Source organism: Poecile atricapillus, chromosome 28 (genome assembly GCF_030490865.1).
Source record: "Poecile atricapillus isolate bPoeAtr1 chromosome 28, bPoeAtr1.hap1, whole genome shotgun sequence".
Taxonomy (NCBI): Eukaryota; Metazoa; Chordata; class Aves; order Passeriformes; family Paridae; genus Poecile; species Poecile atricapillus.
Genome location: NC_081276.1, coordinates 5,939,947 through 5,966,642, shown reverse-complemented (window position 1 = coordinate 5,966,642; position 26,696 = coordinate 5,939,947). Strand labels below are relative to the sequence as shown.

At 41.2% G+C, this 26,696-nt stretch overlaps 1 protein-coding gene across 4 annotated transcripts in view; it reads right to left on the bottom strand.

Annotated features, from left to right (window-relative positions):
- The window catches only part of RANBP3 (RAN binding protein 3), a 63,081-nt gene extending 36,727 nt beyond the window's left edge, over positions 1 to 26,354 (bottom strand). The window contains exons 1-3 of one of the 4 annotated variants that reach the window (XM_058858592.1): positions 26,228 to 26,354; positions 14,447 to 14,502; positions 5,104 to 5,307 (exon numbers count right to left, since the gene is read on the bottom strand). In XM_058858592.1, coding sequence (XP_058714575.1) covers positions 5,104 to 5,307; positions 14,447 to 14,502; positions 26,228 to 26,249 — 282 coding nt within the window. In that variant the 5' untranslated portion in view covers positions 26,250 to 26,354. Of the gene's footprint in view, positions 1 to 5,103; positions 5,308 to 13,454; positions 13,509 to 14,446; positions 14,503 to 26,227 lie in introns of those variants that run through there. The other 3 variants (XM_058858596.1, XM_058858594.1, XM_058858595.1) reach the window with 3 other exon arrangements.
- Positions 26,355 to 26,696: the final 342 nt, after the last annotated feature.

Below are 26,696 nucleotides of genomic sequence, written 5' to 3'. Positions count from 1 at the left end.
TCTATGGCTCTTTCCTCCTATTTCTCTGCCAGTTCCTCAACTAATATAATCTCCCTTGCTCCTCCCACAAAATAACCCCGTGACAGACTCCTTTCACTATGGAAGGTGATCAGGGCTGCATCAGCATCTTCATCTCATCACAAAACATCTTAGAATAATTGAATTGCTTAGGCTAGCAAGAACCTTTACGATCGCCAAGTCTAAGAGATCCCTCAGAACTTTTTTGCCATGCACAATGCCAAAACATGTCCGCAAGTGCCATATCCATCCGTGTTACAAATCCATGCAGGGATGATGGCTCCACCACTGCCGTGGGCAGCCTGTTCCAGGGATGCACAAACCTTTTGTGAAACATGCTTCTACTAATATCCAATCTAAATATTCAACTTGAGGTGCAACTTGAGGCCATTTCCTCTTGTCCTGGACCTTGTTACCTGGAAGAACAGACCAACCCTCACCTTGGCTACACCATTCTTTCAGACAGCTCTGACATATTGGACCATCTACCTAGTCCAACACTACCCTTTCATCCCACTCCTGCCCCAGGACATGCAGACAGACACCTCCCGTTCACTCCATCTCACTTCAGATATTGGCTGATATATGGAGGAATGGCAGCTCATGGGCAGAGCCTACTGATACCCCAAAACTCCTTCCCTGCCATGATTCAGCCCACTAGGGCACTGAGAGCAGGCAGACACACAAGAAGGACTGCACACATCTGCACAGGACTGGTATTTGAGGCATACCTTGGGTGTAAGAATACCACAAAGTACAAAACTTTCTGCTTTGCATTGCATACATTTAGAACCCAGAAATTGCTATACTATCAGTACTCTGTCGCACTATATTAGGAATGGCAGGAAGTATGACACTGACTCTTTGGCTGGGCTGTCCAAGAGAGCAAATTTTATTATCCTTGATCTTCATTTATAGAAAGGTCCGAGAAAGTCTGAGAAGCAAAACTCTCATTGGTCATTAAACTTATACATCACCATCATTGGTCAAGTGGAACACCACCCCTTGACTGTTTCTTGCAAGTAAACAACAAGGATCTAAACAACACCTACAAAAGGTTGTTGTCTTTCTCCAAGGACTGTTTGGATTCCTCCTTATGCTTCCTCAGGCCAGAGTGAGAACCTTGTGTGACTTAGTTTCACACAGACACTGTGCTCCCTGCTTGCATTTAGCATCCACAAGTACACCATTCAATGCTAATGCTAATTCAAGTGCACTTACACTGCACTTGCCTATTTAATTACCTTTAGGAGCTTTTCTGTTGTGTTTTATGTTCATAGAAAAGTACAGCTACCTCACTAGCACCCTAGCTGAGTATCTCTGAAACCTTTAGCATTGGAAATAAGAAGCTAATGATAGGTCTGGAACACAACTCCTTGCATTCACACACACCTATCGGCCCAGCCATGTTAATGCTGCATTTGATGATCCATGGCTCTTCCTACAAAATTAGGCAGGTAGTCCATGGTACTACAAGAAGGTGGTCTTATTAGTCACCGCCCTTGTCAACACACAATACTTTCTCAAAAGATGAGGCTAAAATGGAAAACCATGCTATCATGTATCTCAGCAACCAGCATCTGAACTCAGAAAAGATTCCATTCTGCACATAAAGTGTTGTCACCTATACAAACAATTTGTTTCCACTTTTATCAAAAATCTTGAAAGCAAAAAGAAAACACTTGGTAAAAAATTTGCATGAGTGGAACTGCAGATCTCTATATGCAAAAATCCTTAAAAACAAACAAGTGATTTCCACCTGAATGTCAAAAACTTAAGATGTTGCTAACATATGGTTCATTCTCAATGCTCAAGTAACACATACAAAAAAATCAAACCTATATAGCGCAAGCCTCAAATCATCTTACCATTGTAATTTCATAACTGACAAGCACAACTACTGTACCATCACCATGTCTAGTGGGTAACAGGCATCAATACCAAAACCAACTCTGTACCCTACTGAGTGCAAAGCAGAACAGAAAATCTGCTCAGAGTTATTTCCATGCTTCCTAGCCCAAGAGTTTTCAGAGATTAAAGCTATGTACCTTTGAACAAATAGATGCCACGTAGATTCCAAGGGGGTGGGGGTACACAGATCTACTGTATTACCCTAAGCTTCACTTTTCTATGAAGCCACAGATAAAGTAAGTCACCACTGCAGCCAGAATTGCATACCAGTGCTGCTTCAAAGGAAGCTGGGTAGACTAGACGGAAAACAGGGGTATATATGCATGACAAGCCTGACAGACTGGAAAAACAGCAAATTACATTTAGTGACAATGAACAGCAGCACGCTTCTCAACCTACTCAGTGTACTTTACAGCAACACCTGCTTTACACAAGTACCCCACACAATGGAAACAAAAGGCAGGACCATCTCATCCTGTAAGAAACCACCAAGGTAATTAAATTTATCTCCATTCAGGTCTTTGGACTTAGATACTGATGAAACACAAACTGGTAACAGCAAAATCCAACTTAGAATTTTCTCATTTAAGAGCAGAAGCGACTTTTCACTTATTCCCTCTGCCCCAGCTTTTCAGAAATCCAGCTAGAGAAAAGTTACATTTATGCATAAACAGAGGTTCTTACAATTATGACACGTTTCTAGTCAAGGAAATTAGCTTCCTAAAGGCTACCAACTGCTTTTTAAAAGTCTAAGTCACAGTAATTAACTAAATAGAAACATTAATTCCTCACATAATGGTTACATCAAGCTAAGAGAAGAACTTCAAAACTTCAACAAATTTGTCAGCTTTTGCTTATTCACATTAGTGAGCAGAAACAGGGACAGGAAGGGAGAATTTGGGTAAAGCAGAAAAGGTCAATGTAATTCAGGGAAAGATCTAAGAGTACGCTTCTAGTGTTTATCTTTGAAAATGCATTTTAAGATGCAAAAAGTCATGTATAAAGGATTTCAGAGCACAGTAAAGCAACTCTTCAGTCCAGACACTCTGCACATACACAGACATTATTGAACTGCCATGATTTGCTTAAAAGCTGTTCCAGAACCTCTTAATCAGCAGAGTTTTGCTGGGACAGCCACATGCTGTGGGAGGCTGGTGTGGGTTGCCAAAGAGTTAGAACATAACCATCAGCTCTGCAAGGGGCTGTACCTATGGCCACATTAAATTCATGTCATGCCAAAAATATCTGCCAGTGTGTGTATAAACAAGTAAACAAGAAATATGCAGTGTCTCTTCTTCTGTCTTAACTCATCCATTGTCACAGGACCTGGGAAGACTGCATGAAAACTCCTGATCCAACAAACCAGTACAAGTACTCTTAAGATGCATCAACCTTCTCTAGATTTTGAGGTAAGGGATGGTTTTACTGTAAGACACTGGGATAATTTGAAGAGTACTTGCTAGTGCATGCCAGTTATATGTCCATACTGAGCACCATGCAATTTGGTACATTTAATTTAATGGAATCAAGAAGAATACTGAAACAGCTGTTCTGTACAGCCACTAATTTCTGCATATGATCCCCAACAGCATTTGTGGGTTTTAAATTTCTTTCAGAACTGAGTTAACTGGGGTAAGATTTTCTGCTCTCTAAGAACAAGATGAAGATTAGGATTAGGGCTGCTGCTATGTTCCTGAAAGTCTGGTTACCACCATTCTCTTGGACAGTTCTAGTAACACTGCAATTTCATGTGACAGAAAACTGAGATAAAAGACTGTGATCATGTTTGATAGGAACGATGTGTAATAACACCATAGAAGGTATGGGTGTTAACATCTTTGAAATAGGTCTTAAGGCCTCTACTAACTTCAAGCAGCAGTTTTGTAACAGAGTCCAGGCAGCCTGACTCCTCAAATAGACAAGTGGGGGACTCTGCACAAGCCTGAACTTCTGAACTTTGGGGTAAAATGCCAGGTTCAAGGAGGGATACATGGTTGGCGGTTCGGGAAGGCTGCACCTTCCTAGTACCTCAACCAATGGGATAAGGAAGAGAGCAAGGTGCGGCGCAGGATAAAAGGAAGCTGCACCCTCTGAAACCTCAAGAGTGAAAACCTGCTGCGGACGTGTGGCCTAGTAGACTCTCTCCCTTTATTTGAATAAAGTTGCAGGACTCCTGTGTCTCCTTCATGGACACTGTTTTTTTATAGTGTGATCTTCCACACATGTTTACCAGTTATATTTTAAAATATTCTTGAAAATTTTATCCTTCAGAAAAGAAACTAAAAGATTTCAGCAGGTAATCAAGTACCCGTCTGAACATTGAGAGATGCTTAACCTACATCTTAGCTATTAGCACCTTGTCATAACAATCCATTCAGTACTGTGTTTACTTGAAATGGCCCTTATTCTTGTACAAAAAAAAATACCAAATCAACCAGTGCAGGAAAAGCGTGCAGGTATTGGGTGAAGAAGCAGCCTTAACAAAGATCTAGCAAAGAGCACATGCCAACGGTGTGATGCCAGAATACACAGCAACACTCACCTGCACCAAGAAAACACGGTCCACCAACCAGAAAGATTAGGAAGACTTAAAGTTGTTCTGAAAGACTGTATGGTAGCAGTCATTTAGTCATCCAATCTTTCAGAAAAAAATTTGCAACATCACCAATAGAAAAATCAAATTATGAGCACTGAGAGGTTTTCCACAAGATACTGACTTCCTCCCCACTCCAAACACACAAATTTAGAACTCTGCTATGATGCTTGGTGCTTTTAATCTGTTGGCATGATGTATCCAGTAAAAGCAGTATTAGCTGCTCACTTTGTCAAGCTGCAACATTATGGCCCATAGTGGGAACAGAGTTCTCTAACTGCTTGAAGCAAATCCCTCAAATATGGACCCTTATTTAGAAGTGCTCTTACCCTTAAGCTAACACACAGTTTACACCTTCAATTTTAAAATACTTGAGGTGTCTCTACAGTTATGCTACTAGGGAGACTCACAAATTTCATTTCTTCTAATTGGAATGAGGGTTTAGAGAGGACTAACACTTGAGATCAAAGAACCAGACAGTCATTTGCACTACCTACAGTGAACAGTAACGGATTCCACCTGGTGGAAGGTACTTCCTTAATCCCCTCAGCAGCAGAAGCACTTGGTAGGATGACACTTACCCCTGCCAGTTCTTGGTGAATAGGAGCAAGCTGGGCTTCAGAAGCAGGACTCAGGGTAGCAATGACTGAGGCCACAGCAGGAGTAGGGTGCTCAAAGTCGCACTCACCAGCTGGTTCTGTGTGACCCAGACCATGGTAGAGGGGCTCAACCTCTCCCTGGGGGTCCTCTCCTGAATCCGACAAAGCTTTTTGCTCTCCAGGGGACTGTGAGCAGAAAAGACAACGTCCCTTCAATGCAACGCTGCAACATGAGAGATCAGTCGTCCTAGTGAGAGGATCCATTTTTAAATTTGACTGTTTTCACAGTGTGGCAGAAGGAGCTGCTTGTTGCCATGGCACAAATTAAAATACACAGAAATTCTGTAACAGAACCTGCTGACAGAATTCGCTTCCCCTCCCTGTGAAAAGCCTCAGTTAGAACAAATGCACTATTTTGAAAGTTACCAAAATCATCTGTGTCCCCAGCAAAGAGGATTTTGCCAGCTACAGGCTTGTTGGGGTTTACTCCCTTCCCTTCACTCAAGGACTAAAGGACAGCTGATAGTTTTTATGTGCAGATTCAGATAAAAAATTAGACTGTTATAAATAACAATATAGTATTGGCTTTCGCATTTATGTATTAGCTTTCACATCTTATTAATCACAAAAATTTTGATATAATTTATATTTCCTTTTAACTGCTTTTTGGTATTGTATAATCTTTGAGTTTATGTGTGGACTGTATGGTTCATATAAATAGAAAATAGAAATTTAATAAATGTATGATCTCTTAGGCCATAGTCTAATATTAATATAGAGACTATGTGATGGTAAAATGCTTTTATGTAACTAACTCAGAGAACGCTGTAAGATAATTAGGGAGTTCCTTGCATTTGTAGACTATCTGACTGATAAGATAACAGTAACAAAAACCAGAACCCAATTTCCTGATGACTCCATATCAGGGAGTGTAAAAACAACAAGAGAGAACCAGGAGAAGAAATAAAATATATGGGTTTAATCTACAAGATGGCATGAAGTCAAAGGTTAAAACCAAGAAAAATAACATCTAAACTCAAATGTTTGAGTAAGTATAAACTCTTATAAATATGCATGTACCTCCTGTAATGCAACAGTATCTAAAGAACATTGTTTTAAGCTGAGGGTGTGCTTTTGACAGATAGCCAAGCACCCCAGCAATAGATTTGGTCCCTTTATCCCTTATTTAACTTAAAAATTTTCCAGAGTGAACTTTGTTTTTCACAGACGATTACTCTAAAGTGTCCTCCACTGCCTCTTCAGCCCACTTCTGAGGGAGATGAGGTTGGTTATAAAACTCACAGAAATTCATTATTTTAACTTTCACACAAGACATGGGATTCTTTCATAGTCACATGACAGCGAATTATCTGAAAAGCAACACCAATGCTTTTTTTCATAAACTAGCATGTTTCAATTTATTTCAAGGAGGGAGGTGACAGGACAACTAGTGCACCCTAATGGGATTTGGTATTTGCTGAACTTCTGCCACCGACATTTCATTCCTTCACATCACTTAATGCTGCACATCTCTGCTTGTACAACAAAAGTTAGCATTATCATATTCTGTACATATATGAAGAATGAAAAAGTTAAAAAGACTTTGAGCACAAACAACTATATTGTGATTAAGGATTAAGTTATAGTCCATGGATAACATGCAGGCCAAGGATGTGCTTCCACTTGCAATCTGTAGGCTGAGCTTCAGCTTATGGTGAAGGATCTGAAGAATTAAGCAGTAAGGGAAAGATGGCACTCAAAAGCACACAACCTTGGCTTGCTCCCAGAAAACACTTGTCAGAAAAAAGAGACTAAAAATGCTCATAATTGCCCAGGTCCATGGCAAGAAAGTAAGCAAAAGCCTTAAAAATAAACAGCAGCACTTAACATCTTAAGAGCCAAGTTTAAGTAACAGTTGTCCTGTTGTGGTAACAAAAGCCAGCAATGCATGAAATTTTATCATGCAAGATATTACTATAATAAAGGCTCAAAATAATAAAAAAATATTTATGGAGATAATATGATGGATGTCAGATAAAAGTTCAGGATGCTGGGTTTTTGCACTGCTGAAGTTAGCTAACATTTTAATATTTAGCTGTTAATAACACTAACTTAAAACCCGACAGAATGAGAAGAGTTAACAAAACATTTTTTCACCAAATATTTAATAAAATCTAGCTGTCTAGCACCCTATCTATACTTCTTCATCTGGGGAGAATAGCAGGAAAGGCCACCTGGAACTGGCCGTAGCACTTACAATAGGCATTAAAAAAAAAAAAAAAAAAAAAAAGCCTTACCAGAAATCTACACTGACTTCTAGGTACAGTTCAGAAAATTGGTAATAATGAAGAGGAAGCAAGAACATTCAATACACACTTGTGCTAAGCACTTAAAATTGGAAATGACAAAATATTTTGCAAGCAATTCATATCAACGCAATTTAGAATATCTAAGTAAGGCTAAGTAAACATCCAACAGATTTTAATAACTCTTGTAATACTTGAAATGCTTAGTGCCAAGCATTTCAAAAAGTGGAAATAAGTATAAATCTGATTTCTAGCCTAAGCAAGACTGGAATATCTGCTTCAAGACCCACAAAAGAAATAAACAAAAGTAATTATTGCAAATCACCACTTCTATGAAGAAAAATCTGAAATCCAAGATAAGAATTTCATGTTGAATATAGAAATACATAAAAATATACAAACATACTAAAAAAAAACCTAATCAAAAACTACTGCAAGTTTTAGAATTTTGTGAACAGTACATGGTTTGAGTCATGGAAGACAAGACCAACAAAGGACTCAAGGATTTATCAAACCAGAACTGCTCCAGGCAGAAGTTTGTACAGCTGTTCTCAAAAAAGCATATCCAAAGGAAACTGCAAAATATTAAAATTAATTTTAATCCTTAGTCATGCATACTATTGAAAGTGTTTCCTAGTCTCTTAACTTCATGAATTCTGATCTAAACTCTTTTTTGAAGTTCCTTGGAGCTGGTGAACAGTTCACTCTCTTCCTTTTTGCTGGAATATTTTGTCTGAGGAATGTGTCCCTCCTTGAGCCTCCTCTCTAGAGAAAACATTCCTTATAAAACACAGTTCTAGGGAGAACTTGACACTTGAAACCTGTTCCTGTCTCTTAAACACTACGGCAAAGATCAAGAGAGATTAATAACATTAGGAAGCCACCTACACAGATTCACCTTGCTCAGCCAGATCAAACTCCTATTTCATTAAAACTAAAAATAACACACACAGACTAAATACATCTAAGTCTATCTGGAAATTTGGCTTCTTCTGCAATGTAGAGAATAAGAAGAGACATGAAGAAATACTTAAAGGCTAAGACTCATGTGATACTACGGTCACCAAATATAGGCAAGGAAATAATATCCTTTTTCAATAAAGACTGGCACAAGCACTCTTGGACCAGCTTTTCCTTCTAATTCTAAACTGAGCTATTTGCAGCTCCTTTCCTCATTTTCCTCACTCTAGCACCTCTACCCAATGGCCTAAAAAGACTACACTGAGTATATCTTTTCACATTTTTTACCTGCTTAGAGCCAAGGACAACTCTTGCTGATATGCCTAACAGCTTTTGACTTTATCAGCCTCTCTGTATTCTGCCAAGCCTTCTCTTGCACAACTGTCTTTCCAAATACCTTCATGACTGTTCTCTTAAGTACAGCAATATCTTCATAATTATAACCTTTTAAGCATAAATTTTAACTCCTTAAGTATACTATGGACTTACAATACAGTTCTGCTGGGTATCCCAACAAAGCCTCTTGGCAGCTATGCTGAGTCAGACTGGGAAAGGGAATATTTTGCCTCTCCATACACAAATAACTTCATTCACAGTTCTCTCTCTGTCACTATCCTAAACCCTTACATCATGGCCACAGTATGAAGAATCTTTTCTAGTCATCCGCCTCCCCAAACCACCAAAACCCATATAACACTGCATCAAAGCTGGGCTTCAACCCCTACTTTACATATCTAAAAAAAATAAATTAAAAAAATATTAACTCATTATTTTGCTCTATAGATTACCTGGGAATGCCATCTTCTAATCACCTATATCATTTTTACAACTCCACACCTAGTTTTAAAACTCCATAGTTAAGACCACAGTGACAACTGTAACAATTTAACAACATAACCCCTTACTCACTCCAGAACCTTTACATTTAGGACCCAGTTACCCCTTAAACTCTTTGCACCACTTCGGCATAGAACATGACCCAAGTATCACATAACTTCTTTGACTTCTTTCAGAGTCAATCTTAAAAGACCACCACTATCAATTCACATATGGAAAGCAGTACACTAACAAAACTAGTTATACAACCAACTAGACATAAAGTGCTCTTTTCTATATTCTACCAATACCCCAGCATAGGCTGGTGGAGGGAAGAGGACAAGGTGCAAGCTTGCATCATAAACAATGGCCTTTTCAAGTGCAAAAATTTTTTAAATCCAAGTAGAGAGTCTACCTTTTCCTATACTTGTGACTAGGGAGGTCATAACAATCCTATATGATGACAATCAGTAACATCCAGATTACCACAGTTCACACTTGCAGAACAAGTGACACTACTTTAGAAACATTTTTGGATGAAGTGTTTCTTTACACTACTAGCGATTGAATTTATTTGAGCTAACATACTTGCTTAAAAATATGTCAATCCAAAAACAACAGAATAATTTCACCTTAGAAATGCATGTTCGAAGTGAAAAATTACTTTAAAGTAACCTATGGCCAGAAACTTGTCACAAAATGGTTTTACGGCAGAAGCTAAAATCAGTTTCAGAGCAGAAACACCAAAGAAGTGTCTAATATTAAGCACAGATATAAATTGTATCCATCTATTTAAAATATTTAATTCAGAAAGTGCTATGAAAAGCACATCTTAGCTCATAAATATGTTATTTGGATAGATAATAACAGAAATAGTGAGGTTCAGACTTCGTATTGCTTTCAGATCTCAACAGCTTGAGCCTTAAGCTGATGCAAATTTCCAAGTGGTGTCAGCACTAGAAACTCTGCTTGTCAGAAACACAAACAGCAGTGCTATTATTCAGATATTTGCAAGATTATATTCCACACTTTGTAAAAATAGTTCTCAAACAGCTAAGGTGTGGAATTCAGCCTGGCTGGGGACCCAAACCAGCTGACCATTGCCTCTGAAGACCCACCTACCTGAAGCCGTGGGAATCTCTCATTTGAGTTAAAAGCCTTTCCCAAGATACCCCTCTGCTGTTATGTTAGATAAGTTACATGTCAGTTACAGACTGGGTAATGTTGCTCCCTATATGGCTAGGCTACTAGAATGTTTGTCCCCCTAAGGGTCCCCCCTAAGGTTATATATTGTTGTGCCTTCCTTTGTTCTTGTCTTTGGTTGGTCATCCCCACGGAGCTCTCCCTGGTCGTTGTTTGGCTTTTGGGCATTGTCCCCATTTTCTTTTATTCCTTATTAAAATGTTATTTTCTTGGTGCCAATGATCGCTCCTGCTCCTATTCTCTCACCACCCTCTGCCCTGAAATCAGGGGACCTAAAGGTTTGTCACAGCCACCCTCATTGTGACACTAAGGAGACAGGAAAATCATGAAAATGCAGACTCACTCATATTTAGTAACTACCAACTTGACATCCACCATTAATTGACATCTAAATTTAAAAAAAGGACAGACTAATCCTGTCTTTAACTGCAAAAGAAAACTCAAACCTCCTTAAGGAAAGTAAAATTAAGGAGCAGTATTATGAACACCATGCACTTTTTGTCCCCTCCAAATAAACATGTCAAATTGCAAGTTCTGATGTTTTATTCAAGTATATACATCCTTAGCTGGAAGATGCAGTTAAAAAATTAGTTTCTAGACTAGTATGAACTTTGTCCTAGAACATTGTGAACATTTTCCAACTTCCAGTGGAGAAAAAAATAATAAAATCATAGAATTGTTCGTTGGAAAACTCTTCCAAGATCAGAGTCCTCCCATTCCCTCAGCACTGCCATGTCCACCACTAATCCATGTTCCCAAGTGCCACATCCACACAGCTTTTAAATCTGTAGGGATGGGAATTCCATCACTGCCCTGGGCAGCTGTGACAGGGCTGAACAGCCCTTTCAGTGAAGAAATTCCCAATATCCAACCTAAACCACCCTAGCACAACTTGAGGTCATTTCCTCTCATCCTATCCCTTGTTCCCTACTAGCAGAGCCTGACCCCCACCTGGCTCCACCCTCCTTTCAGGGAGTGGTAGAGAGTGAGGTCTCTCCTGAGCCTCCTTTTCACCAGGCTGAGCCCTGCCCCAGCTCCCTCAGCTGCTCCTTATCAGCCTTGTGCTCCAGACTCTTCCCCAGCTCTGCTGCCCTTCTCTGGACATGCTCCAGCCCTTCAATGACTTTCTTGTCATGAGGGGTCTAAAACTGAACCCAGGATTTGAAATGCCACAGCAGTTCCTAACACAGGGGACAGCCACTGCTCTGGTCCTGCTGGCCACACTGTGGCTGATACAGGCCAGGTGCCATTGGCCTTCTTGGCCACCTGGGCACACCTGGGCTCATGTTCAGCCACTGTTGACCAGGACCACCAGGTCCTCCTCCACCAGGCAGCTTTCCAGCCCCTCTGCTCCAAGCCTCAAGTGTTTTATGGTGTTGGCATGACCCAAATGTCAGACACCTTCCCAGCACAAACTTAAGTCAAGATTTCTAGAAAAAGAACATTGTTTAACTTAATAGCAGACACTACTGTTAGCTCCACAAAAGTCAGTAATACCACTGAATTATATCAACCCAGCTGTAATACTAAGAGGATCTGTAGATGGTGCAATGAAATATGCTCAGGATGTCCAGGTTCATGTGGAAAACCACTAGGCAAATATATGAACAACCATCACAGACAGTTAACTGAATACACAACGCAATGCTTTCTCTCCCTCAGCTTATTGTCAGACTACTGTCAGCACTAAAAAGCCTCCACTAACAATTTTGCTTACAGAAAAAAGTGACTGACTTGACAGACATTTTGCAAAATGTAAAATTGTAATTTATATTGAGAAACTACATATTAAAGTAGTGTGTTATTTAACAACAATTTTGAAGTTACTTTTGCATTCTCTTCAAAACACTGCTCTAGGAAAAACTCCTCTGTTTACAGGATTTTCCTGTTAACTTTAATAAGGACAGTCTTTTGTGGTAGGCAATGCACTTAAGCACCTTTTACAGAAACAGTAACAGAGTTTACCCTTCTTCGGAACACTTAGCTATTAAGTCTTTCTGAAAATACAGTGAAAGATCTCAACCAGTATGTAACTTGAGGCACTGTTCCTTAATTAAGTTGATTAAAGCTAGCCTGAATGCTATATTCTGATATATACAGTATGGATTAAATGGCTGTAACTTTGTGCTCATAGCATCATGTTCTGACTATACTGCTATTGTATCTATACTACAAAAGACAACTACTGGCATGACCAACAAGCCCTTAATTTAATCAAACTGCAAGAAGCACAGCACTGATGCTTCTACAAGTCCTTCTCTGCAGTGTCAAATACACCACAATAAAAGCTACTAAAATTATTAATCACTCCCCCTTCCCCTTTTAAAAAAATCCGACATCTCCATGCAATACATAGTTTAGCACAAGCATTCATATCTGTTACTACTTTGAAAATTGGCAACTAACTGACAGATGCTACTACTAGACTCTCTGATCTGTTTCAAGGAACAGGCCCTATTCTCCACCCAAGACAGACTTATTCCATGCTCAAAGCAACAGCACAACAGCACCACCACCATTTGGTATTTAGATCAACTTATCTCTAAATCATGTGCCTTCAAGATGCCCAGAAACCCACAGACCCTTTGCCCAACAAAGCCAGACTTTCTGTCTGTGCTGAGGCGGTCCTGAATACAGTTACCTGCTCAGCACCACTTCAGCATCCTCAGAGGCAGCTGGGCAGATCAAATCACAGATCTCCCTCCCTAGATCCTCTCTGCCAGCCCCAGAATACATTATGCCTTTTATTAATATATTTTTACAAATATTTTGTTGAGACCAATCAGAGTGCAAGAGAGCTGTCTCACAGCCCAATGCAGGGCCTTGCACAGCTTAATGCTGAAGGCATGCAGTGTGCAGGCCTCTGGAGGAGTGCAGAAGCAAAGGTACAACATGAAGGAACTTGTGAGTACAAGAACTACTATCTGTATGGTATTGGCATGTAAAGACTAGTCCAGAAAAAAAGGACACAGGACCATGTCACTCTGCCTGGATTGCACACCGCTATGATTACCACCAGGGTAAAGGACACCTGCAGAGAACACTCACCATGATGCAACTTCAGAACAGTCTAAGCAACAGTGGTTGACTGGAAGCTGCTTCCTAAAAGGAAACATGATCAAAATTGGTAGCGCAAACACTACCACTCCCTTCATTCCAAGGTATATGTAAACAGCCACTGTAAAAATGTAATTAAAATAATGTCTTGAAAGTACTTACTCTCTGGCAGATTTAATTTGATTAGCTAATATCAGGAGGACAGCAGACTTAAAACCTTTACAGGCTGAGAAATGATTTCTAGCTCCTGCTGAGGAATATGCCTACTGAGCCTGTGAGAAAGCTTGAGTCTGGTACTTGTTCCAAACCAAAGAAAAGCTATCAACTGAAAAGCGGTTCAGTATTTCAATTCAAACGTTTCTGACTCCACAGATAACAAAACAATCCAGTGATCCAACAGGAACCTCTCTTGGTTCCCACCATCTTCAACAGAAACAAGAGTAACTTTGATTTATTTTCTTTTCCCCACCATAAATCTTAATAGCTTTTACTATTAACCAGACAGAATTAAACACCCTATTGAGATAAGGGAACAGAATTACTATTTCCCAAGGTAACTAGACACTTCACAGCATACTAACCAAAGATATGAGAGACAATTAAATACACTGAAGTAAAAAACAATCCGGACCAGTTTTCTTTGGTTTATCTCAACCCTATTATCAGAAAAACAAATTTTGCAGCTTTGTCATGCAACTCAAGTGTCAACACTCCTCTGCCACATATTCAAGACACACCTTCACCATACTTTTTCTTCCACATTGGTCCATCTTCTGTCCGAACAGCTACCTGTATTGTGAAACCACCATACATCTTCCCACTTTTAGCCCTTCAGTACCTGTTTGCCCTATGCCCATTAATGATGTTAATGGTCTACTAGCCATCTTCAGCTTCACAGCAATATAGACAAAGGGCTGATCACCATGGAAGGAAGGAGTCAGGGCTAAGAACAAAACCAAAAAAAAGTATCAGTATCTCCTTACCTTCTGTGCTTTATCCTTCTGAAATACAAAGACAGGTGGAGCAATGGCAGGTTTTTCTGTAAAAAGAGAAATCATTGGGGCTTTTTCCAACCACATTTATATTGACTATTATGAAAATGTTATGTTCTATGATGCTTTTACCAACAATGAATCCTTAAGCTGTTTATATCTCAGTTACACATGTTTCTACCAGTTCCTGGTAATAGATGTTTATAAGGACTTGATCTCCAGAAGTAAAAAGGAGTGTTTTAAGGCAGACAACACAATTAATGTCTGAAAGCTATTTGTTTCCCCTCCAGATGGCTTTCAAGCAAGTACTTGTACCATATTTTAGTACATCAGAAGGAAAAGACCCTTTGCTGCAGCGGTTCACTAGCTGACCAGATGCTTTTTCTTCCCCATTGTCATGCATTAATGAAAAGGGAGTTTGATGTACACCCCTACATATCCCCTTCTTAAAGGTCACCTAGCACTGACATTTGATTTCACTAGTATTTCATTATCATTGAAAACTTTAGAAAGGTCCTAAATCAGTATGTGCAGGTCTAAAATTCAAACTGGATTATTACATATTAAAGAGGAACCAGTCTTTTCTGCATAATTTAAGACTACATGTACTTTCATCTTAAAGCTCTGAATCAAATATTAGCAGAATACTATTTTCAAAATAAGCACATCAGCATCTAGTCGACAAGAGCAGAATCAGTGTCTACAATGAGTGTGTATTTCCATTGTCCTTCAAGATTCCACAACTATCTCAGTGTCCTGAATAACAAAAATATACATACACAGGGGGAGTGTGTGTGATAAAGCAGAGAATTCCTCAGAGTTCAACAAACTGGTGCACCTTGTGTTTGAGTTATACTTGAGAAGCTGCACATGCACTATGCAGTCAGCAGCCTTCCTGCATGTTTGTAGGGCTAAAGATGAGTACAATACTTCAGTCTATCTTTCAGTCTGGAAAATGGGATTTAGGAAGAGCTAGATTTGCAAAGAAGTAAGCCAAAAAGTTCCACCTTTGCAATTATCCAGTCTTATAAGCAAGTTTAGACATCTAAGAAAATTAAAAATTTTAAGACTTTCAGAGCTTGAAAGGCTAGCATAAAAAAAAGGAAATATAAAGCTAGCAAGAAGAATTACCTTGGACAAAAAAAAGAGAACAGTATCACAAAATCTTCCATAAATCAGCTGCAGCATCAGTAAAGTGCTTGGATCACCATATAAGGAAAAAGGGATGAAACTGTCCATTTGGGAAATGCTAGTGTTAGATCAGTTTGGCTGAAAAAGTGAAATTTTAATTTACATACACAAAATTATGAAAATAATTACCAGAACAGTGCATTTAATTGAGGGTAGAAGAGCCTCTTTCTACTTTTCTGTGGATCTAACTCAAAGGGATAACCCAGCAAAGCAAAAAAACACTGCAAGACTGATCTTGCAAGATTGGCATAACTTGTTCTATAAAAAGTAAAATTAATCAAGAAAATAAACTACTTACGACATCATTTTGCCTGCTCTTTTTTTCCCCTTTATTTTTTAAGTTAATCTATCCATCAAATACTGCAGAATCTTAAAAATGCTTATTACTAAGAGCAATGCAGACAATCCATTTCAGAAGTGAAAACAATACAGACCCTTAAATTAATACCTGTCCCAAGAACCAGAGTGTGTTGAAACAAGCCAGGGATCCATTTTCATTCCCTTGGCCTCAGTATAACCTGCCTGTGGGAGGCTTCATTGAGGCAATGGCCAAGCTTTTGGCCCTTGACTTCAAAGTGACAGTTATTTCTTAATAACATGTGGTATACTTTAGTGTTCATTAGCGCTACTGCTACAGCAGCCTGCCCTCCGCCAAACCAATCAATAGGGAGATCGACCAGAATGTGAGACTTGATTGTCATGCACACCTTACAAGAGACTCCTGCACCAAATTCCACAAATACCAAGGAGAACCGAACAAAAAACTACTTGTCTGTCCCGTGCATAATAAAGGACTGAGGTACTGAGAGAGAAGAAAGCAAAGAAAAACAGATCCAACAACAATGCAGAGTGAAGAGAAAAGCATGGAAAAACTGGTGAAAGACACAATGGGTAGCCAGAGAAATTGATGCAAAGTAACACAACAAAATAGGAGATGGAGTCCAGTAATTGAAAACTAAGCACTTGGGGAAAAAAGAAGACAGATGTCCAGAACAGCAGAAAGCTCCCAGGAAAAAAAGAAACAGATGAAAGAAAAAAGAACAAAAGTAGAGTGAAAAAACTCCAACTATTTGACATTGCATCCAGCTATGACAAATGAGAATGGCAAAAGGATCTAATAAAGCAAACTACAGCCAGGCCTGTTAATCAACCTGAAAAAGGGAATACTGGTGCAACATTTGATAGTCTTTGTGCACTGAAGGAACACAGTCATCCAGTATTCAAGGCCCAAGAATTTCACTACTGATCTTGTTGACTGTGAGACAAACTGACAGGGTCAGGAATGACAATGAGACAACAGGCACTCAGAGCTAACAACTGTACCAGTGCTTACTCAGGAACAGACACAGGGAACACTTGTTCATTGCGTCCTTTCTGAAGTCTGCAACAAGAACACAGTGCTAGAAATATCTCCCTAATTCTAGCCCAAGGCAAGAAGGGATCACTAGATTGCCTAATCTGACTACCGTCATCAAATACTGCATATTTTTCTAAGCCTTATTTAAATTTTGGGTAAACATTTTCATTGAAGGCATCAAAGCAAAGCATTACTGCCCTCAATCATCCATTTCTGCGCGTGGTAAAAGATTCTAGTGTCAAATTTCCCATTCAAACATCCAGCTCCTGCTTTTGGTTCCTATTTCTAGTTATGTTTTTAAATGCATTTATGTAGAGCTCTCTACCATTTCATGTTTTTCATACAAAAGCACTTACACATACCACGTTTCCATCAACAGAAGAACACACATACTAGGTTTTATTTTTGCAGATGTTAGGTAGCTCTGGTTTTTCTAGTCAAATGTTGGTTCAAAACAGGAGTTCCAATGTTATTGGTAATAGTGAACCTCTGGGCCAGATGGTCATGTTCTCAAGCATACTTTTGTTAAGCAGGCTGTCTGAGGAATGACCTATGGTAAAATGGATCTGCCAGGTCCACTAAACTGTCAGCAACTTATAAAGAAAATAAAGCATGATATATGAAGGAAAACCCCTCAACCTTCAAACTTCAGGTAGAATTCATGTAAGAGAACATGAGCTCTCCTTCAACAGGAGATGAGCAGTCAGAGTACCTAGTTCTTAAAAATTGAGGATTAGACTTCTTTTTTTTTCTTCAGAGAAGCAGATAGTTAGAAAATCGGTATTTCTCCAGATCTTTATTTTGCCATGTTTCTAAGCTGACGTTGATAAAGGTGTTCAGGTAAAGTCCAAGCATGTAAAAAGGAAAGCAAAACTTCAATAATTAGCATCAAAGACAGTACCTCTCCAATCTCAAGATCTGGAATCATACAAATCTGAATGGTTTTAGGCTGTCAAATCAAATTGAATCCACAACTGAAAAACAGCTGAATCCACAGAACTCATTTCTGCAGTTTATTCACTTTGAAGGTATTTCAACCTGCAAGAATAACTACAAAAACCTCCAAAAGCTGGATTTCACAGGCTAAATTTCTTTAACATATTTTACCATCAAGTCATTAACTATCAATAAATGCCCTGTGTGCTGTCAGAAAAACATGTACTATTAAAAGCTGTGGAAATCAGAATGCAGAAACAGAAAATACTACCTCCATAGCTCATGAACAGATATAATATTCAAGTCATATATACTATTTACTATGAGATTTTTAACCTAGATGTGTGACCACTAATAGCTGTAGCAAACTCCCATGGCAACCACATTTCCCACAGCTAGGCAAAACATCCACTCACATGAATGCAACCACTGCAGCTGGTGCACCTCTAGCAGCCACAAGGTGTCAGACCTTTATTGCAGCATGAAATGACTCCTTGAAAAAAAAAAATCCAAGGGGACCAGGGCAACAAGAAAAGCTTTTGTAGGTACATTGGTGATACAAGAAAGGCTGGGGAAAAGAGATACAAGAGAGGCTGGGGGCCCTCTCCAGCAGGAAACAGGAGACGTGGTTTCCGTGGATATGGAGAGCTGAGGTACTCAATGATGTCTTTGACTCTGTGTTCCAAAAGAACTGCTCCAAACACTCCACCCAAGTTACAAAGGCGAAAGCAGCAGGCACTGGCAGAATGAAGGACCACCTGCTACAGGAAAAGGCTTGAAACCATCTAAGGAAGCTGAAGGTGCACAAGTCCATGGGCACTGATAAAATGCATCTATGAGTCCTAAGAGATTGTCAGAGGAAGTGTCTAAGCCATTCTCCATTCATTGAGAAGTCACAGCCATCTGAGGAAGTTCCCAGTGACTGGAAAAGGGGAAATATTCTCCCTTTACAAAAAGGGAGAAAAGGCAGACTTGGGGCACTACAGGCTGGCCAGCCTCACTTCTGTGCCTGGCAAAATCATGGAGCAGACCCTCCTGGAAACTGTGCTGAGGCACATGGAAAATAACAGTGATTGGCAACAGCCAACATGGCTTCACTTAGAGCAAACCACACCTGATAAATTTGGTTTGGTGATTGTGTTACAGTGTTGGTGGACAAGGGAAAAGCAACTGACAGTCTACCTAGACTTGTGCAGAACATTTGACACTGTGCCACAGGAGATCCTTGTCTCCAAATTGGACAGACGGACCACTTCCTGGATAAGGAATTTGCTGGTGGCAGCACTCAGAGCTGCAGTCAATAGCTCACTGTCAAAGTGGAGACCAAGTTTGGGACCAGCACTGCTTAATATCTCTGTTGGCAACTTGAACAGTGGGATTGAGAGCACCCACAAGAAGTCTGCCAATGACACCAAGCTGTGTGGTGTGGCTGATGCGCTGGAGGGAAGGGATGTCATCCACACAGGCTGGAGAGGTGGGACTGTGCAAACCTTATGCATGTCTACAAGGCCAAATGCAACTCCTGCACGTGTGTCAGGGAAATCCCAAACACAAACATAGGCTGAGGGGAGAATGAACTGAGAAAAGGCATGGGGAGAAGGACTTGTGGGTGCAGGTGGATAAGAAGCTCAACATGCCCTGGCCATGGGCACTGGCACACAGAACCCCCCCCCCACTGTGCTGGGCTGATTCCCCCAGCATGGGCAGCAGGGGAGGGGAGGATTCTGCCCCTCTGCCCCACTCAGGTGAGGCCTCACATGCAGAGCTACCTCCAGCCCTAGGGAACAATATCAGGAGGATGTGGAGCTGCTGGAGCCAGTCCAGAGGAGGCCACGGAGCTGCTCCAAGGGCTGGAGCCCCTCTGCTCCAGCAGAGGCTAGAAGAGCTGAGGGTGCTCACCTGGAAAAGAAAAGGCTCTGGAGAGACATCAGAGCCCCTTCCAGTGCCTAAAGGGGCTCCACAGAAGTGGGACTTTGGACAAGGAAGAATGGCTTCAAACTGACAGAAGGTAAATTTAGATGAGATATTAGAAAGAAATTCTTCCCTGTGAGGGTGGTGAGGCCCTGGCACAGGTTACTTCATGGACCTCTGGATGGCATCCCTGGCAATATTCAAGGCCAGGCTGGATGAGGATTGGAGCAACCTGGTCTAGTGGAAGGTATCCCTGAACACTGGGAGGTTAGGGGGTGGGGGTGGGTGGGTGTGTGTCTTCAGTGGTCTCTTCCAACCCAAACCATGGGTTCTTATGAAAATAAAAATGAACACCTGCAGAAGTGTGTATCTCTGTAGAGTTCTCAGGCTCACAGAGTATATTACATGGCACAGCAGTGACAAGGGCCAGATAAGCAGTCACCTTCTTCACTGCTGAGCTCATTGGGCCTCTACCATAAGGACACACCATAAATGAGGTTGGATGTCTCTAGTCCAATCTCCTGCTTCAAGTCAGTTATGATGTCAGGCCAGGTTAATCAGGTTAACATCCAAGGATGGAGGCTAAGCAGGGTAATCTCCTCCCTACTGCTTGACTGCCCTCATGGTAAAAAAAAACAAACTACCACCACCAGAAAAACCCAACCTTTTCCCTGTTTCCAGTCTGAACATACCATTCCACCTCTCACCTTTTGTCTTTGTCCTTTCAATATACACCACTCTGATGGGCCTGGGTCTGTCTAATAACCTCCTGACAGACCCTGATTCGATCCAGATGTGCCTCTCTGAAGACTTCTTTCATCTAGGCTGAACACTCCCACTCTCTTCACAGGACATGCTTATCTCAGTGATTCATGTTAAACTTTAAATTTTAGAAGGAACCATGTCATGGAAAAAACTTTCAGGACCTCACCAGATCTGCTGTAACCACATTATTAGCACGAGAATTTATTTTTAAAGCTGAGAACTACAATGTTTCAAACATTTTTTCTTTTTAAATTCACTCCAAATTACACTTAGAAATGGAATAATGCCTGATTACATGGAAAACTACATGAGGCAGGAAAAAAAAACAACCTACAGCACAACTTCTTGGCAAGCAAGTCCTTGCTTCAATTTCAAGCACTCTTTGACACCAGAAGCATATGAATTTGGAACAGCTACTCCAGCTGTAACTCTTTGTAATACATCACCTGAGAGAAAAGGCATACCTGTGAACAATGAATGAGTGTTAAAAAGAAGAGCAATAACGCTGTTAACTGACTGAAAATACTCGGAGTGGTAATTTATCACTTGTGAAACACTTACCTAAGAGTCAAGAAAATAAAAAGTTCAAAGTTAGGTTTAAATATGATTATTGGAACATTGCAGGCCATAATAAATGCTCTTGGGGATTTTTTCACCATTTACGTTATGAAGAGCAGAATAAGCATGCTAAATGAAACATATGAAGAGATACAGACAATTTGTGGCATTATAAAATTCAAAAGGTGTTGATAACAACACAAGATTCTTTTTCAATAGCTAACAATAGACTCAGAGCAAAGAGCAAGCTGCCACTAAGAGCTTATCTGCAGAAAGACCTCCACAAGCAAAATCCAGCCATACTTCATGTCAGAAAGAATAAGAAACACAACTGGATAATTCATGGTCAGACTTCACAAGCGATGTCATGATGAACAGAACTGACATGGGGAAAAGATACTTCTGCAAATGTTACAAGTCAGAAAAGGAAAAAGTAGCTTATTTTCATATGAGGAAAAACAAAGCCATGAGGCAAGCCAACTACTTTGTAATGTAGATAAAATATATATAAAGAAATCAAAAAAGTGTTAACAAGAAGTATTAAAGCATTTAGATAGTTCTGTCTTATCAATTAAATAGATCTTTATGGTGCCTGGGTATGAATTATTAGGACAAGTCACTCAGTCTAACTTTGCACCCAATAATCCATTTGAAGTCACCATGAATGGGGAAAAAAATTTTGTTTCTAGATTCTGCAGACAGAGCCACTGGTGAATGTGACATCTTCCCTCAAAGTAATAGCAGATGTTCCTCTGTCCAAAATCTATCATGAAACAAGCAGAATAAACAATCAGGGCAACCCCCAATCCATCGCATCCCCCCACCAAAACAGCACAGAAGCAATGTCACCATCTTACAAGTCTGGTAAATACTGATTAGTCTGAAAGGAGCTACTTCAGTTTGCTTACCTTCTATGCATTTCATAAAATCATAAAATATGCTGAGTTGGAAGGGACCCATTAGGAACATTGAGTCCAACTCCTGGCCCTGCACAGGGCACCCCAAAAAGGCCACCAAGTGACAGAGCATTGTCCAAACACTTCTTGAACTTGGGCTTAGTGCCATGACCACTGCCCTGAGAAGCATTATATACTCAACCTCCCTCTGGGTGAAAAATCTCTTCCTGGTATCCAAGCTAAACCTCCCCTGAATCAGTTTCATGCTGTTTCCTCAAGCTCTGTCATTGGTCATGAGAGTGTAGAGACTGGTACCTGCCCCTCATGAGGAGGCTGAAGACTGCATTGGGCTCTCCCCTCAGTCTCCCCTTCTCTGGGCTGAACAAACCAAGTGCCCTCAGCAGTTCTTCATGTGGCTTCCCCTCTAGACCCTTCCCCATACTTGCAGCCCTTCTTTGGACACTCACTATTAGCTTAATGTCTTTTTTTATACTGTGGTGCCCAAATCTGCCCCCAGAATTCAAGGTGAGGCTACCCCAGTGCAGAGCAGAAAGACACAATCCCCTCCATTGCCCAGCTGGCCTGATGCCCCAGGACATGTTTGGCCCTCCTGGCTCCAGGACGCTGCTGACTCAGATCCAACTTGCCATTGACCCCCAGGTCCCTTCCTGCACCACTGCTCTCTAGCCTCTAATTAACTTAAGGCAGTTACATACAGTAAACCTCTTATGATTGTGAACTGTATGCTTAGCAATTTCATAAAGCCAAGTAAGTTGCAGACACCTCCTGAAAGGGAAATGTGAACACATCCATCAAATTTTAGCCCTGACAAAAATTTGTATCACCTTTCAGCCACTAAAAAGATAAAGTAATTAATTCCCCATACAAGGGGATCCTGTTGTCTTAAAAGTGCAGCTTCAGCAGCAAGTTATAGATAAGCAAATTACTAGTTGTGTATTAGCTGCAAGTTAATGAGAAAAGCATTCAGGTTCCCATAAATATATGGGACCAACAGGAAGCTGCTAGTTTTCTTTAGTATTCTAGCTGGATTGTCTTAAAACTGACACTTAACACATGTGGCAGTGAAGTACCAAAGACTTCAAAGAAAGTTTCTAAGAACATTCAGTAACTACTTTATACATTAGTACCATTAACAATTGTGCTCACCAGTCTAAAATCCTGGTTTTCAATAATCACCCTCAAAATTACAGTCCCCAAAACCTTTATCACAATGTCACTAAATGTTTGCAGCAAAGTCAATCAAACTTCACACAGCTAGGGAGAATTTACTCTCTCCTCCTCTTCATTAGCTTCACACTTAATAGCTCGTCTCCCACCATGTCAGGCAAAGCCAAGACCAGGATCTGTTCCTAGGAAACTTCATTGTACAAACTTCTTTGGAAAGTGACACTGTGACTACCTCATCTTTTAGCCCCCTTCTATGAAGTAGGGGACTCCCTTAAACCAACAACCTTCTTCTGTCAAGATAAGGTAGGTCATCACTCCTCTATTAAGAGGTAGGGGAGCAGTTCTACCTACTCACTAGGACAGGTGGATGAAGAAGATTTGAGGAAGAAAAAATAAAAAAAAATAAGTAATTATTACAGGAAATGCTTGTAGCTTTGAAGAAATGCATCACAGAAAGATAATCCATTAAAACAGTTTGAAACTGCAAAGGACATTAGTAAAATGGTTACTTGGAGGCAGTACTGACAGCTCAGCAGTGATTTAAAACATTCAGTAGTCTAAGACACATCAGAACCTAGAAGGTAAAGATAGCTAATATACTGTTGGAAACAGAAACACCAATGAAAGACAGGTGCCATGGCAAAAGTTACAGGTTAAAAGCGCTTTGCATTAGTAAGATGAGAGGACACAGGCAGCATGAAATTGTACTTTTCAAGGCCAGGAAAAGGTTTGTTGCAGTAATCAAACAGGTAAAAATCTTGAGTTTCACCTGCATGGAGAGACAATAAAAGCTACTGTTTAAACATGCCAAGCAAAAACAGTCTGCAAGAATGACTGAAACCTCATTCTAGGTACTTGTGTCTACTAGGTGTCATAGTAGTATGTATAATTGGCTTCACACCTCACAACCAAGTATGACTGAGACAGTACTGTTGTACAGATCGATCAAAATTAAGGAACCTTAAGAAATTTGCTGTAATCACACTTTTTTGTGAACATGAACACTGAGCTATCAAATGCCATGAACAACAGAAGGCCAATATGAAGCAGAAGGTCAAAGAATTATCAGTACCAAAATAGTTACTTGACATATTTAGATGAAAATATCTGGGCACGAGGAAGTAAAGTATTCACCTAAACAATGGAAAAATAAAACTAACTGATGTGTTTAAGCATGAGAACACAGTCATCTGAGAAGATCCTTGCCATAACAGAGCGCAAATAAGCCAAGTAAAAAGACAACAGAATCCTCCAAGTTTCAGCAGATAGATGCGAATTCCAGGAAGTGCATGTATTTCCACTGGTACACAAAGAACATACACCTCAAAAATGGAACTGAAGGGAATAAAACTAGAAACAGTCTATATAATATCTAATAACACTCTATCTAATATCTAATGATATTAGAAGGAGACAACAGTTCCAAAGCAGCTGATCTTGCTTCGTCTGAGGAAAGATTGTATCACATTCTTACTGCAAGAAGCAGCAGAACTGCAACAGCTGAAGGGGACAACTCTGGAAAGACTGGTGAATATAAACTAAAGATGTTTACAGGTGAAGTAAGTCTCTGGAGGCAGGAAAGGGTCATAAAGGATGGGATCACACTCCCCCTTGCTATCCTAGACAGTCTATAAGACCTTGCAGAAAAACAGAAGTAGAGCTAGAAATACACAACAAGTCATCATCAAAAGATGTAATAAATACTGGTAAACTCTAAGCAGCAGAAAGGGGAGGTAAAGCGAGGGGCTTGCATGACTTAAGGTAGCTATTGCCAAGCTTCTGGTTCTAAGAGAATGGAAGAACTCATTAAAATTTATTATAAGGTGATTATAATGGCAGTATATAAATTAAATACTTAAGACATTAAGTTTCTCATAAATTGCATAACAGATTTGCCTACTACTATTCTTGAGACCACTTATCATGCCTCCTCAGGCACTGACAACTCATCTTGAATCTTAAAGTCAACAGCCTAAGACATACCGCATCACAGCATTTGTTAACTTAAGTGTAATAGTATTGTTAGTTGTTTGTAGGCTTCATCTTCAAAGTCTGCACCTACAACATTTTTTTGCTTCCTGTTGTTTAACATTAATATCAGAACAGTAATTGCCACTGACAGAGTTCAAAAGTAAGAAACAATCCTGAAAGAAGGGGCCTCACACATGCTTCTACTCACCTCCCTCTGGGTATTTCTTTCCCTCTTCCATTAGCTGAGAGAAATTATGAGAAACAACAGCGACAGCAGGGCAAACTAGCTTTTGCCAAAACACTGAGAGACATTTTTCATTCCCCAAGGCAAAATATAGATACCCACTGCCACTTAAAACACCACTGTATACACCTTGGGGCAGAATACCCAAATACTGCAATACTGCAGCCCACGTTCTCCTAAAGCTCTTGAGAAAAACATGAAGCCAGTTTACTAGCAGAACTCTGATGATTGCAGCTCAAGAAAATACAATACTACTATGGTATCCCACCTTGTTTTACAGAGCCCTTCTATTAATCCTTTTAACTAAAGAAAAGATTAACATGACTGTAAGCAAAGGAAAGATTTACAGTGGTGCGAAAGTTGTGGACAACAACTTCAAAAAGCAACTGGACAAGGCGGCGCACAAAGCGGCTCAGAGCCAGGGCCGAGACGCAGCACTCGCTACCGCGCTCCAGGGCCCGCGCACTGCACCGGGCCCGCTGTCCATGTCCAGGGGGCAGCGACCCGCGGGAAGCACCTAAGGACGCAGGCCCCAACCTGGCTTCGTCCGTCCCCGCCTCGCGGACAGCGCGGTGGCCCGGCCAAGGCGCTCCCTTTGTCCGGCCGCTGGCCCCACTGGGACCAGGAAGACCGCGGGGAGGTGGCGCTCCCGGACACAGTCCTGAACGCGGAACGCCGGGCCGGGCCGGGCCGGGGCCCACGGCAGCGCGGGGCCGCTGTGGGCCAGGGTAGCAACGCCTGCAACTCCCGCCTACCTTCGTTTGCCAGGTCCGCCATTTTACTTCCTCAGCCGCGCCCACAATGCATCGCGCAACCGGACGGCACCGCTCGCTGCGGGCCCCGCACGCCGCGCACGCCCCGATTTACGGCCGCCCCGAGCCGACCCCGCGCGTGCGCGGAGGGCGGGGCCGGCCCGGCGGACTCGCGCGCTGCGCGTGGTGCCCCGTCGGTTCCCAATCGGTTCTTGACCGGTTCCGCAGCGCCGGGCGGCCGGTGTGGGCGGTATCCCCGTGGGCCCTGTCGGTCCCTGCGGCCCGCGCGGCATGTATACCGTGGCGGCCGCGGCCGTCGGAGCGGGGCCGGTTACTCGCGGGTCTGCGTCCCGTGCGCAGCTTTGCTCTCCGCACTTCCTCCCGTGGCTGCGGAGCCCAAGTGGGCAGGCCATGAGCTGCTGCTGGTGCCACGTCCTGCGTTCACAGTGCCGCAGCCCGGGCCGGTCACGGG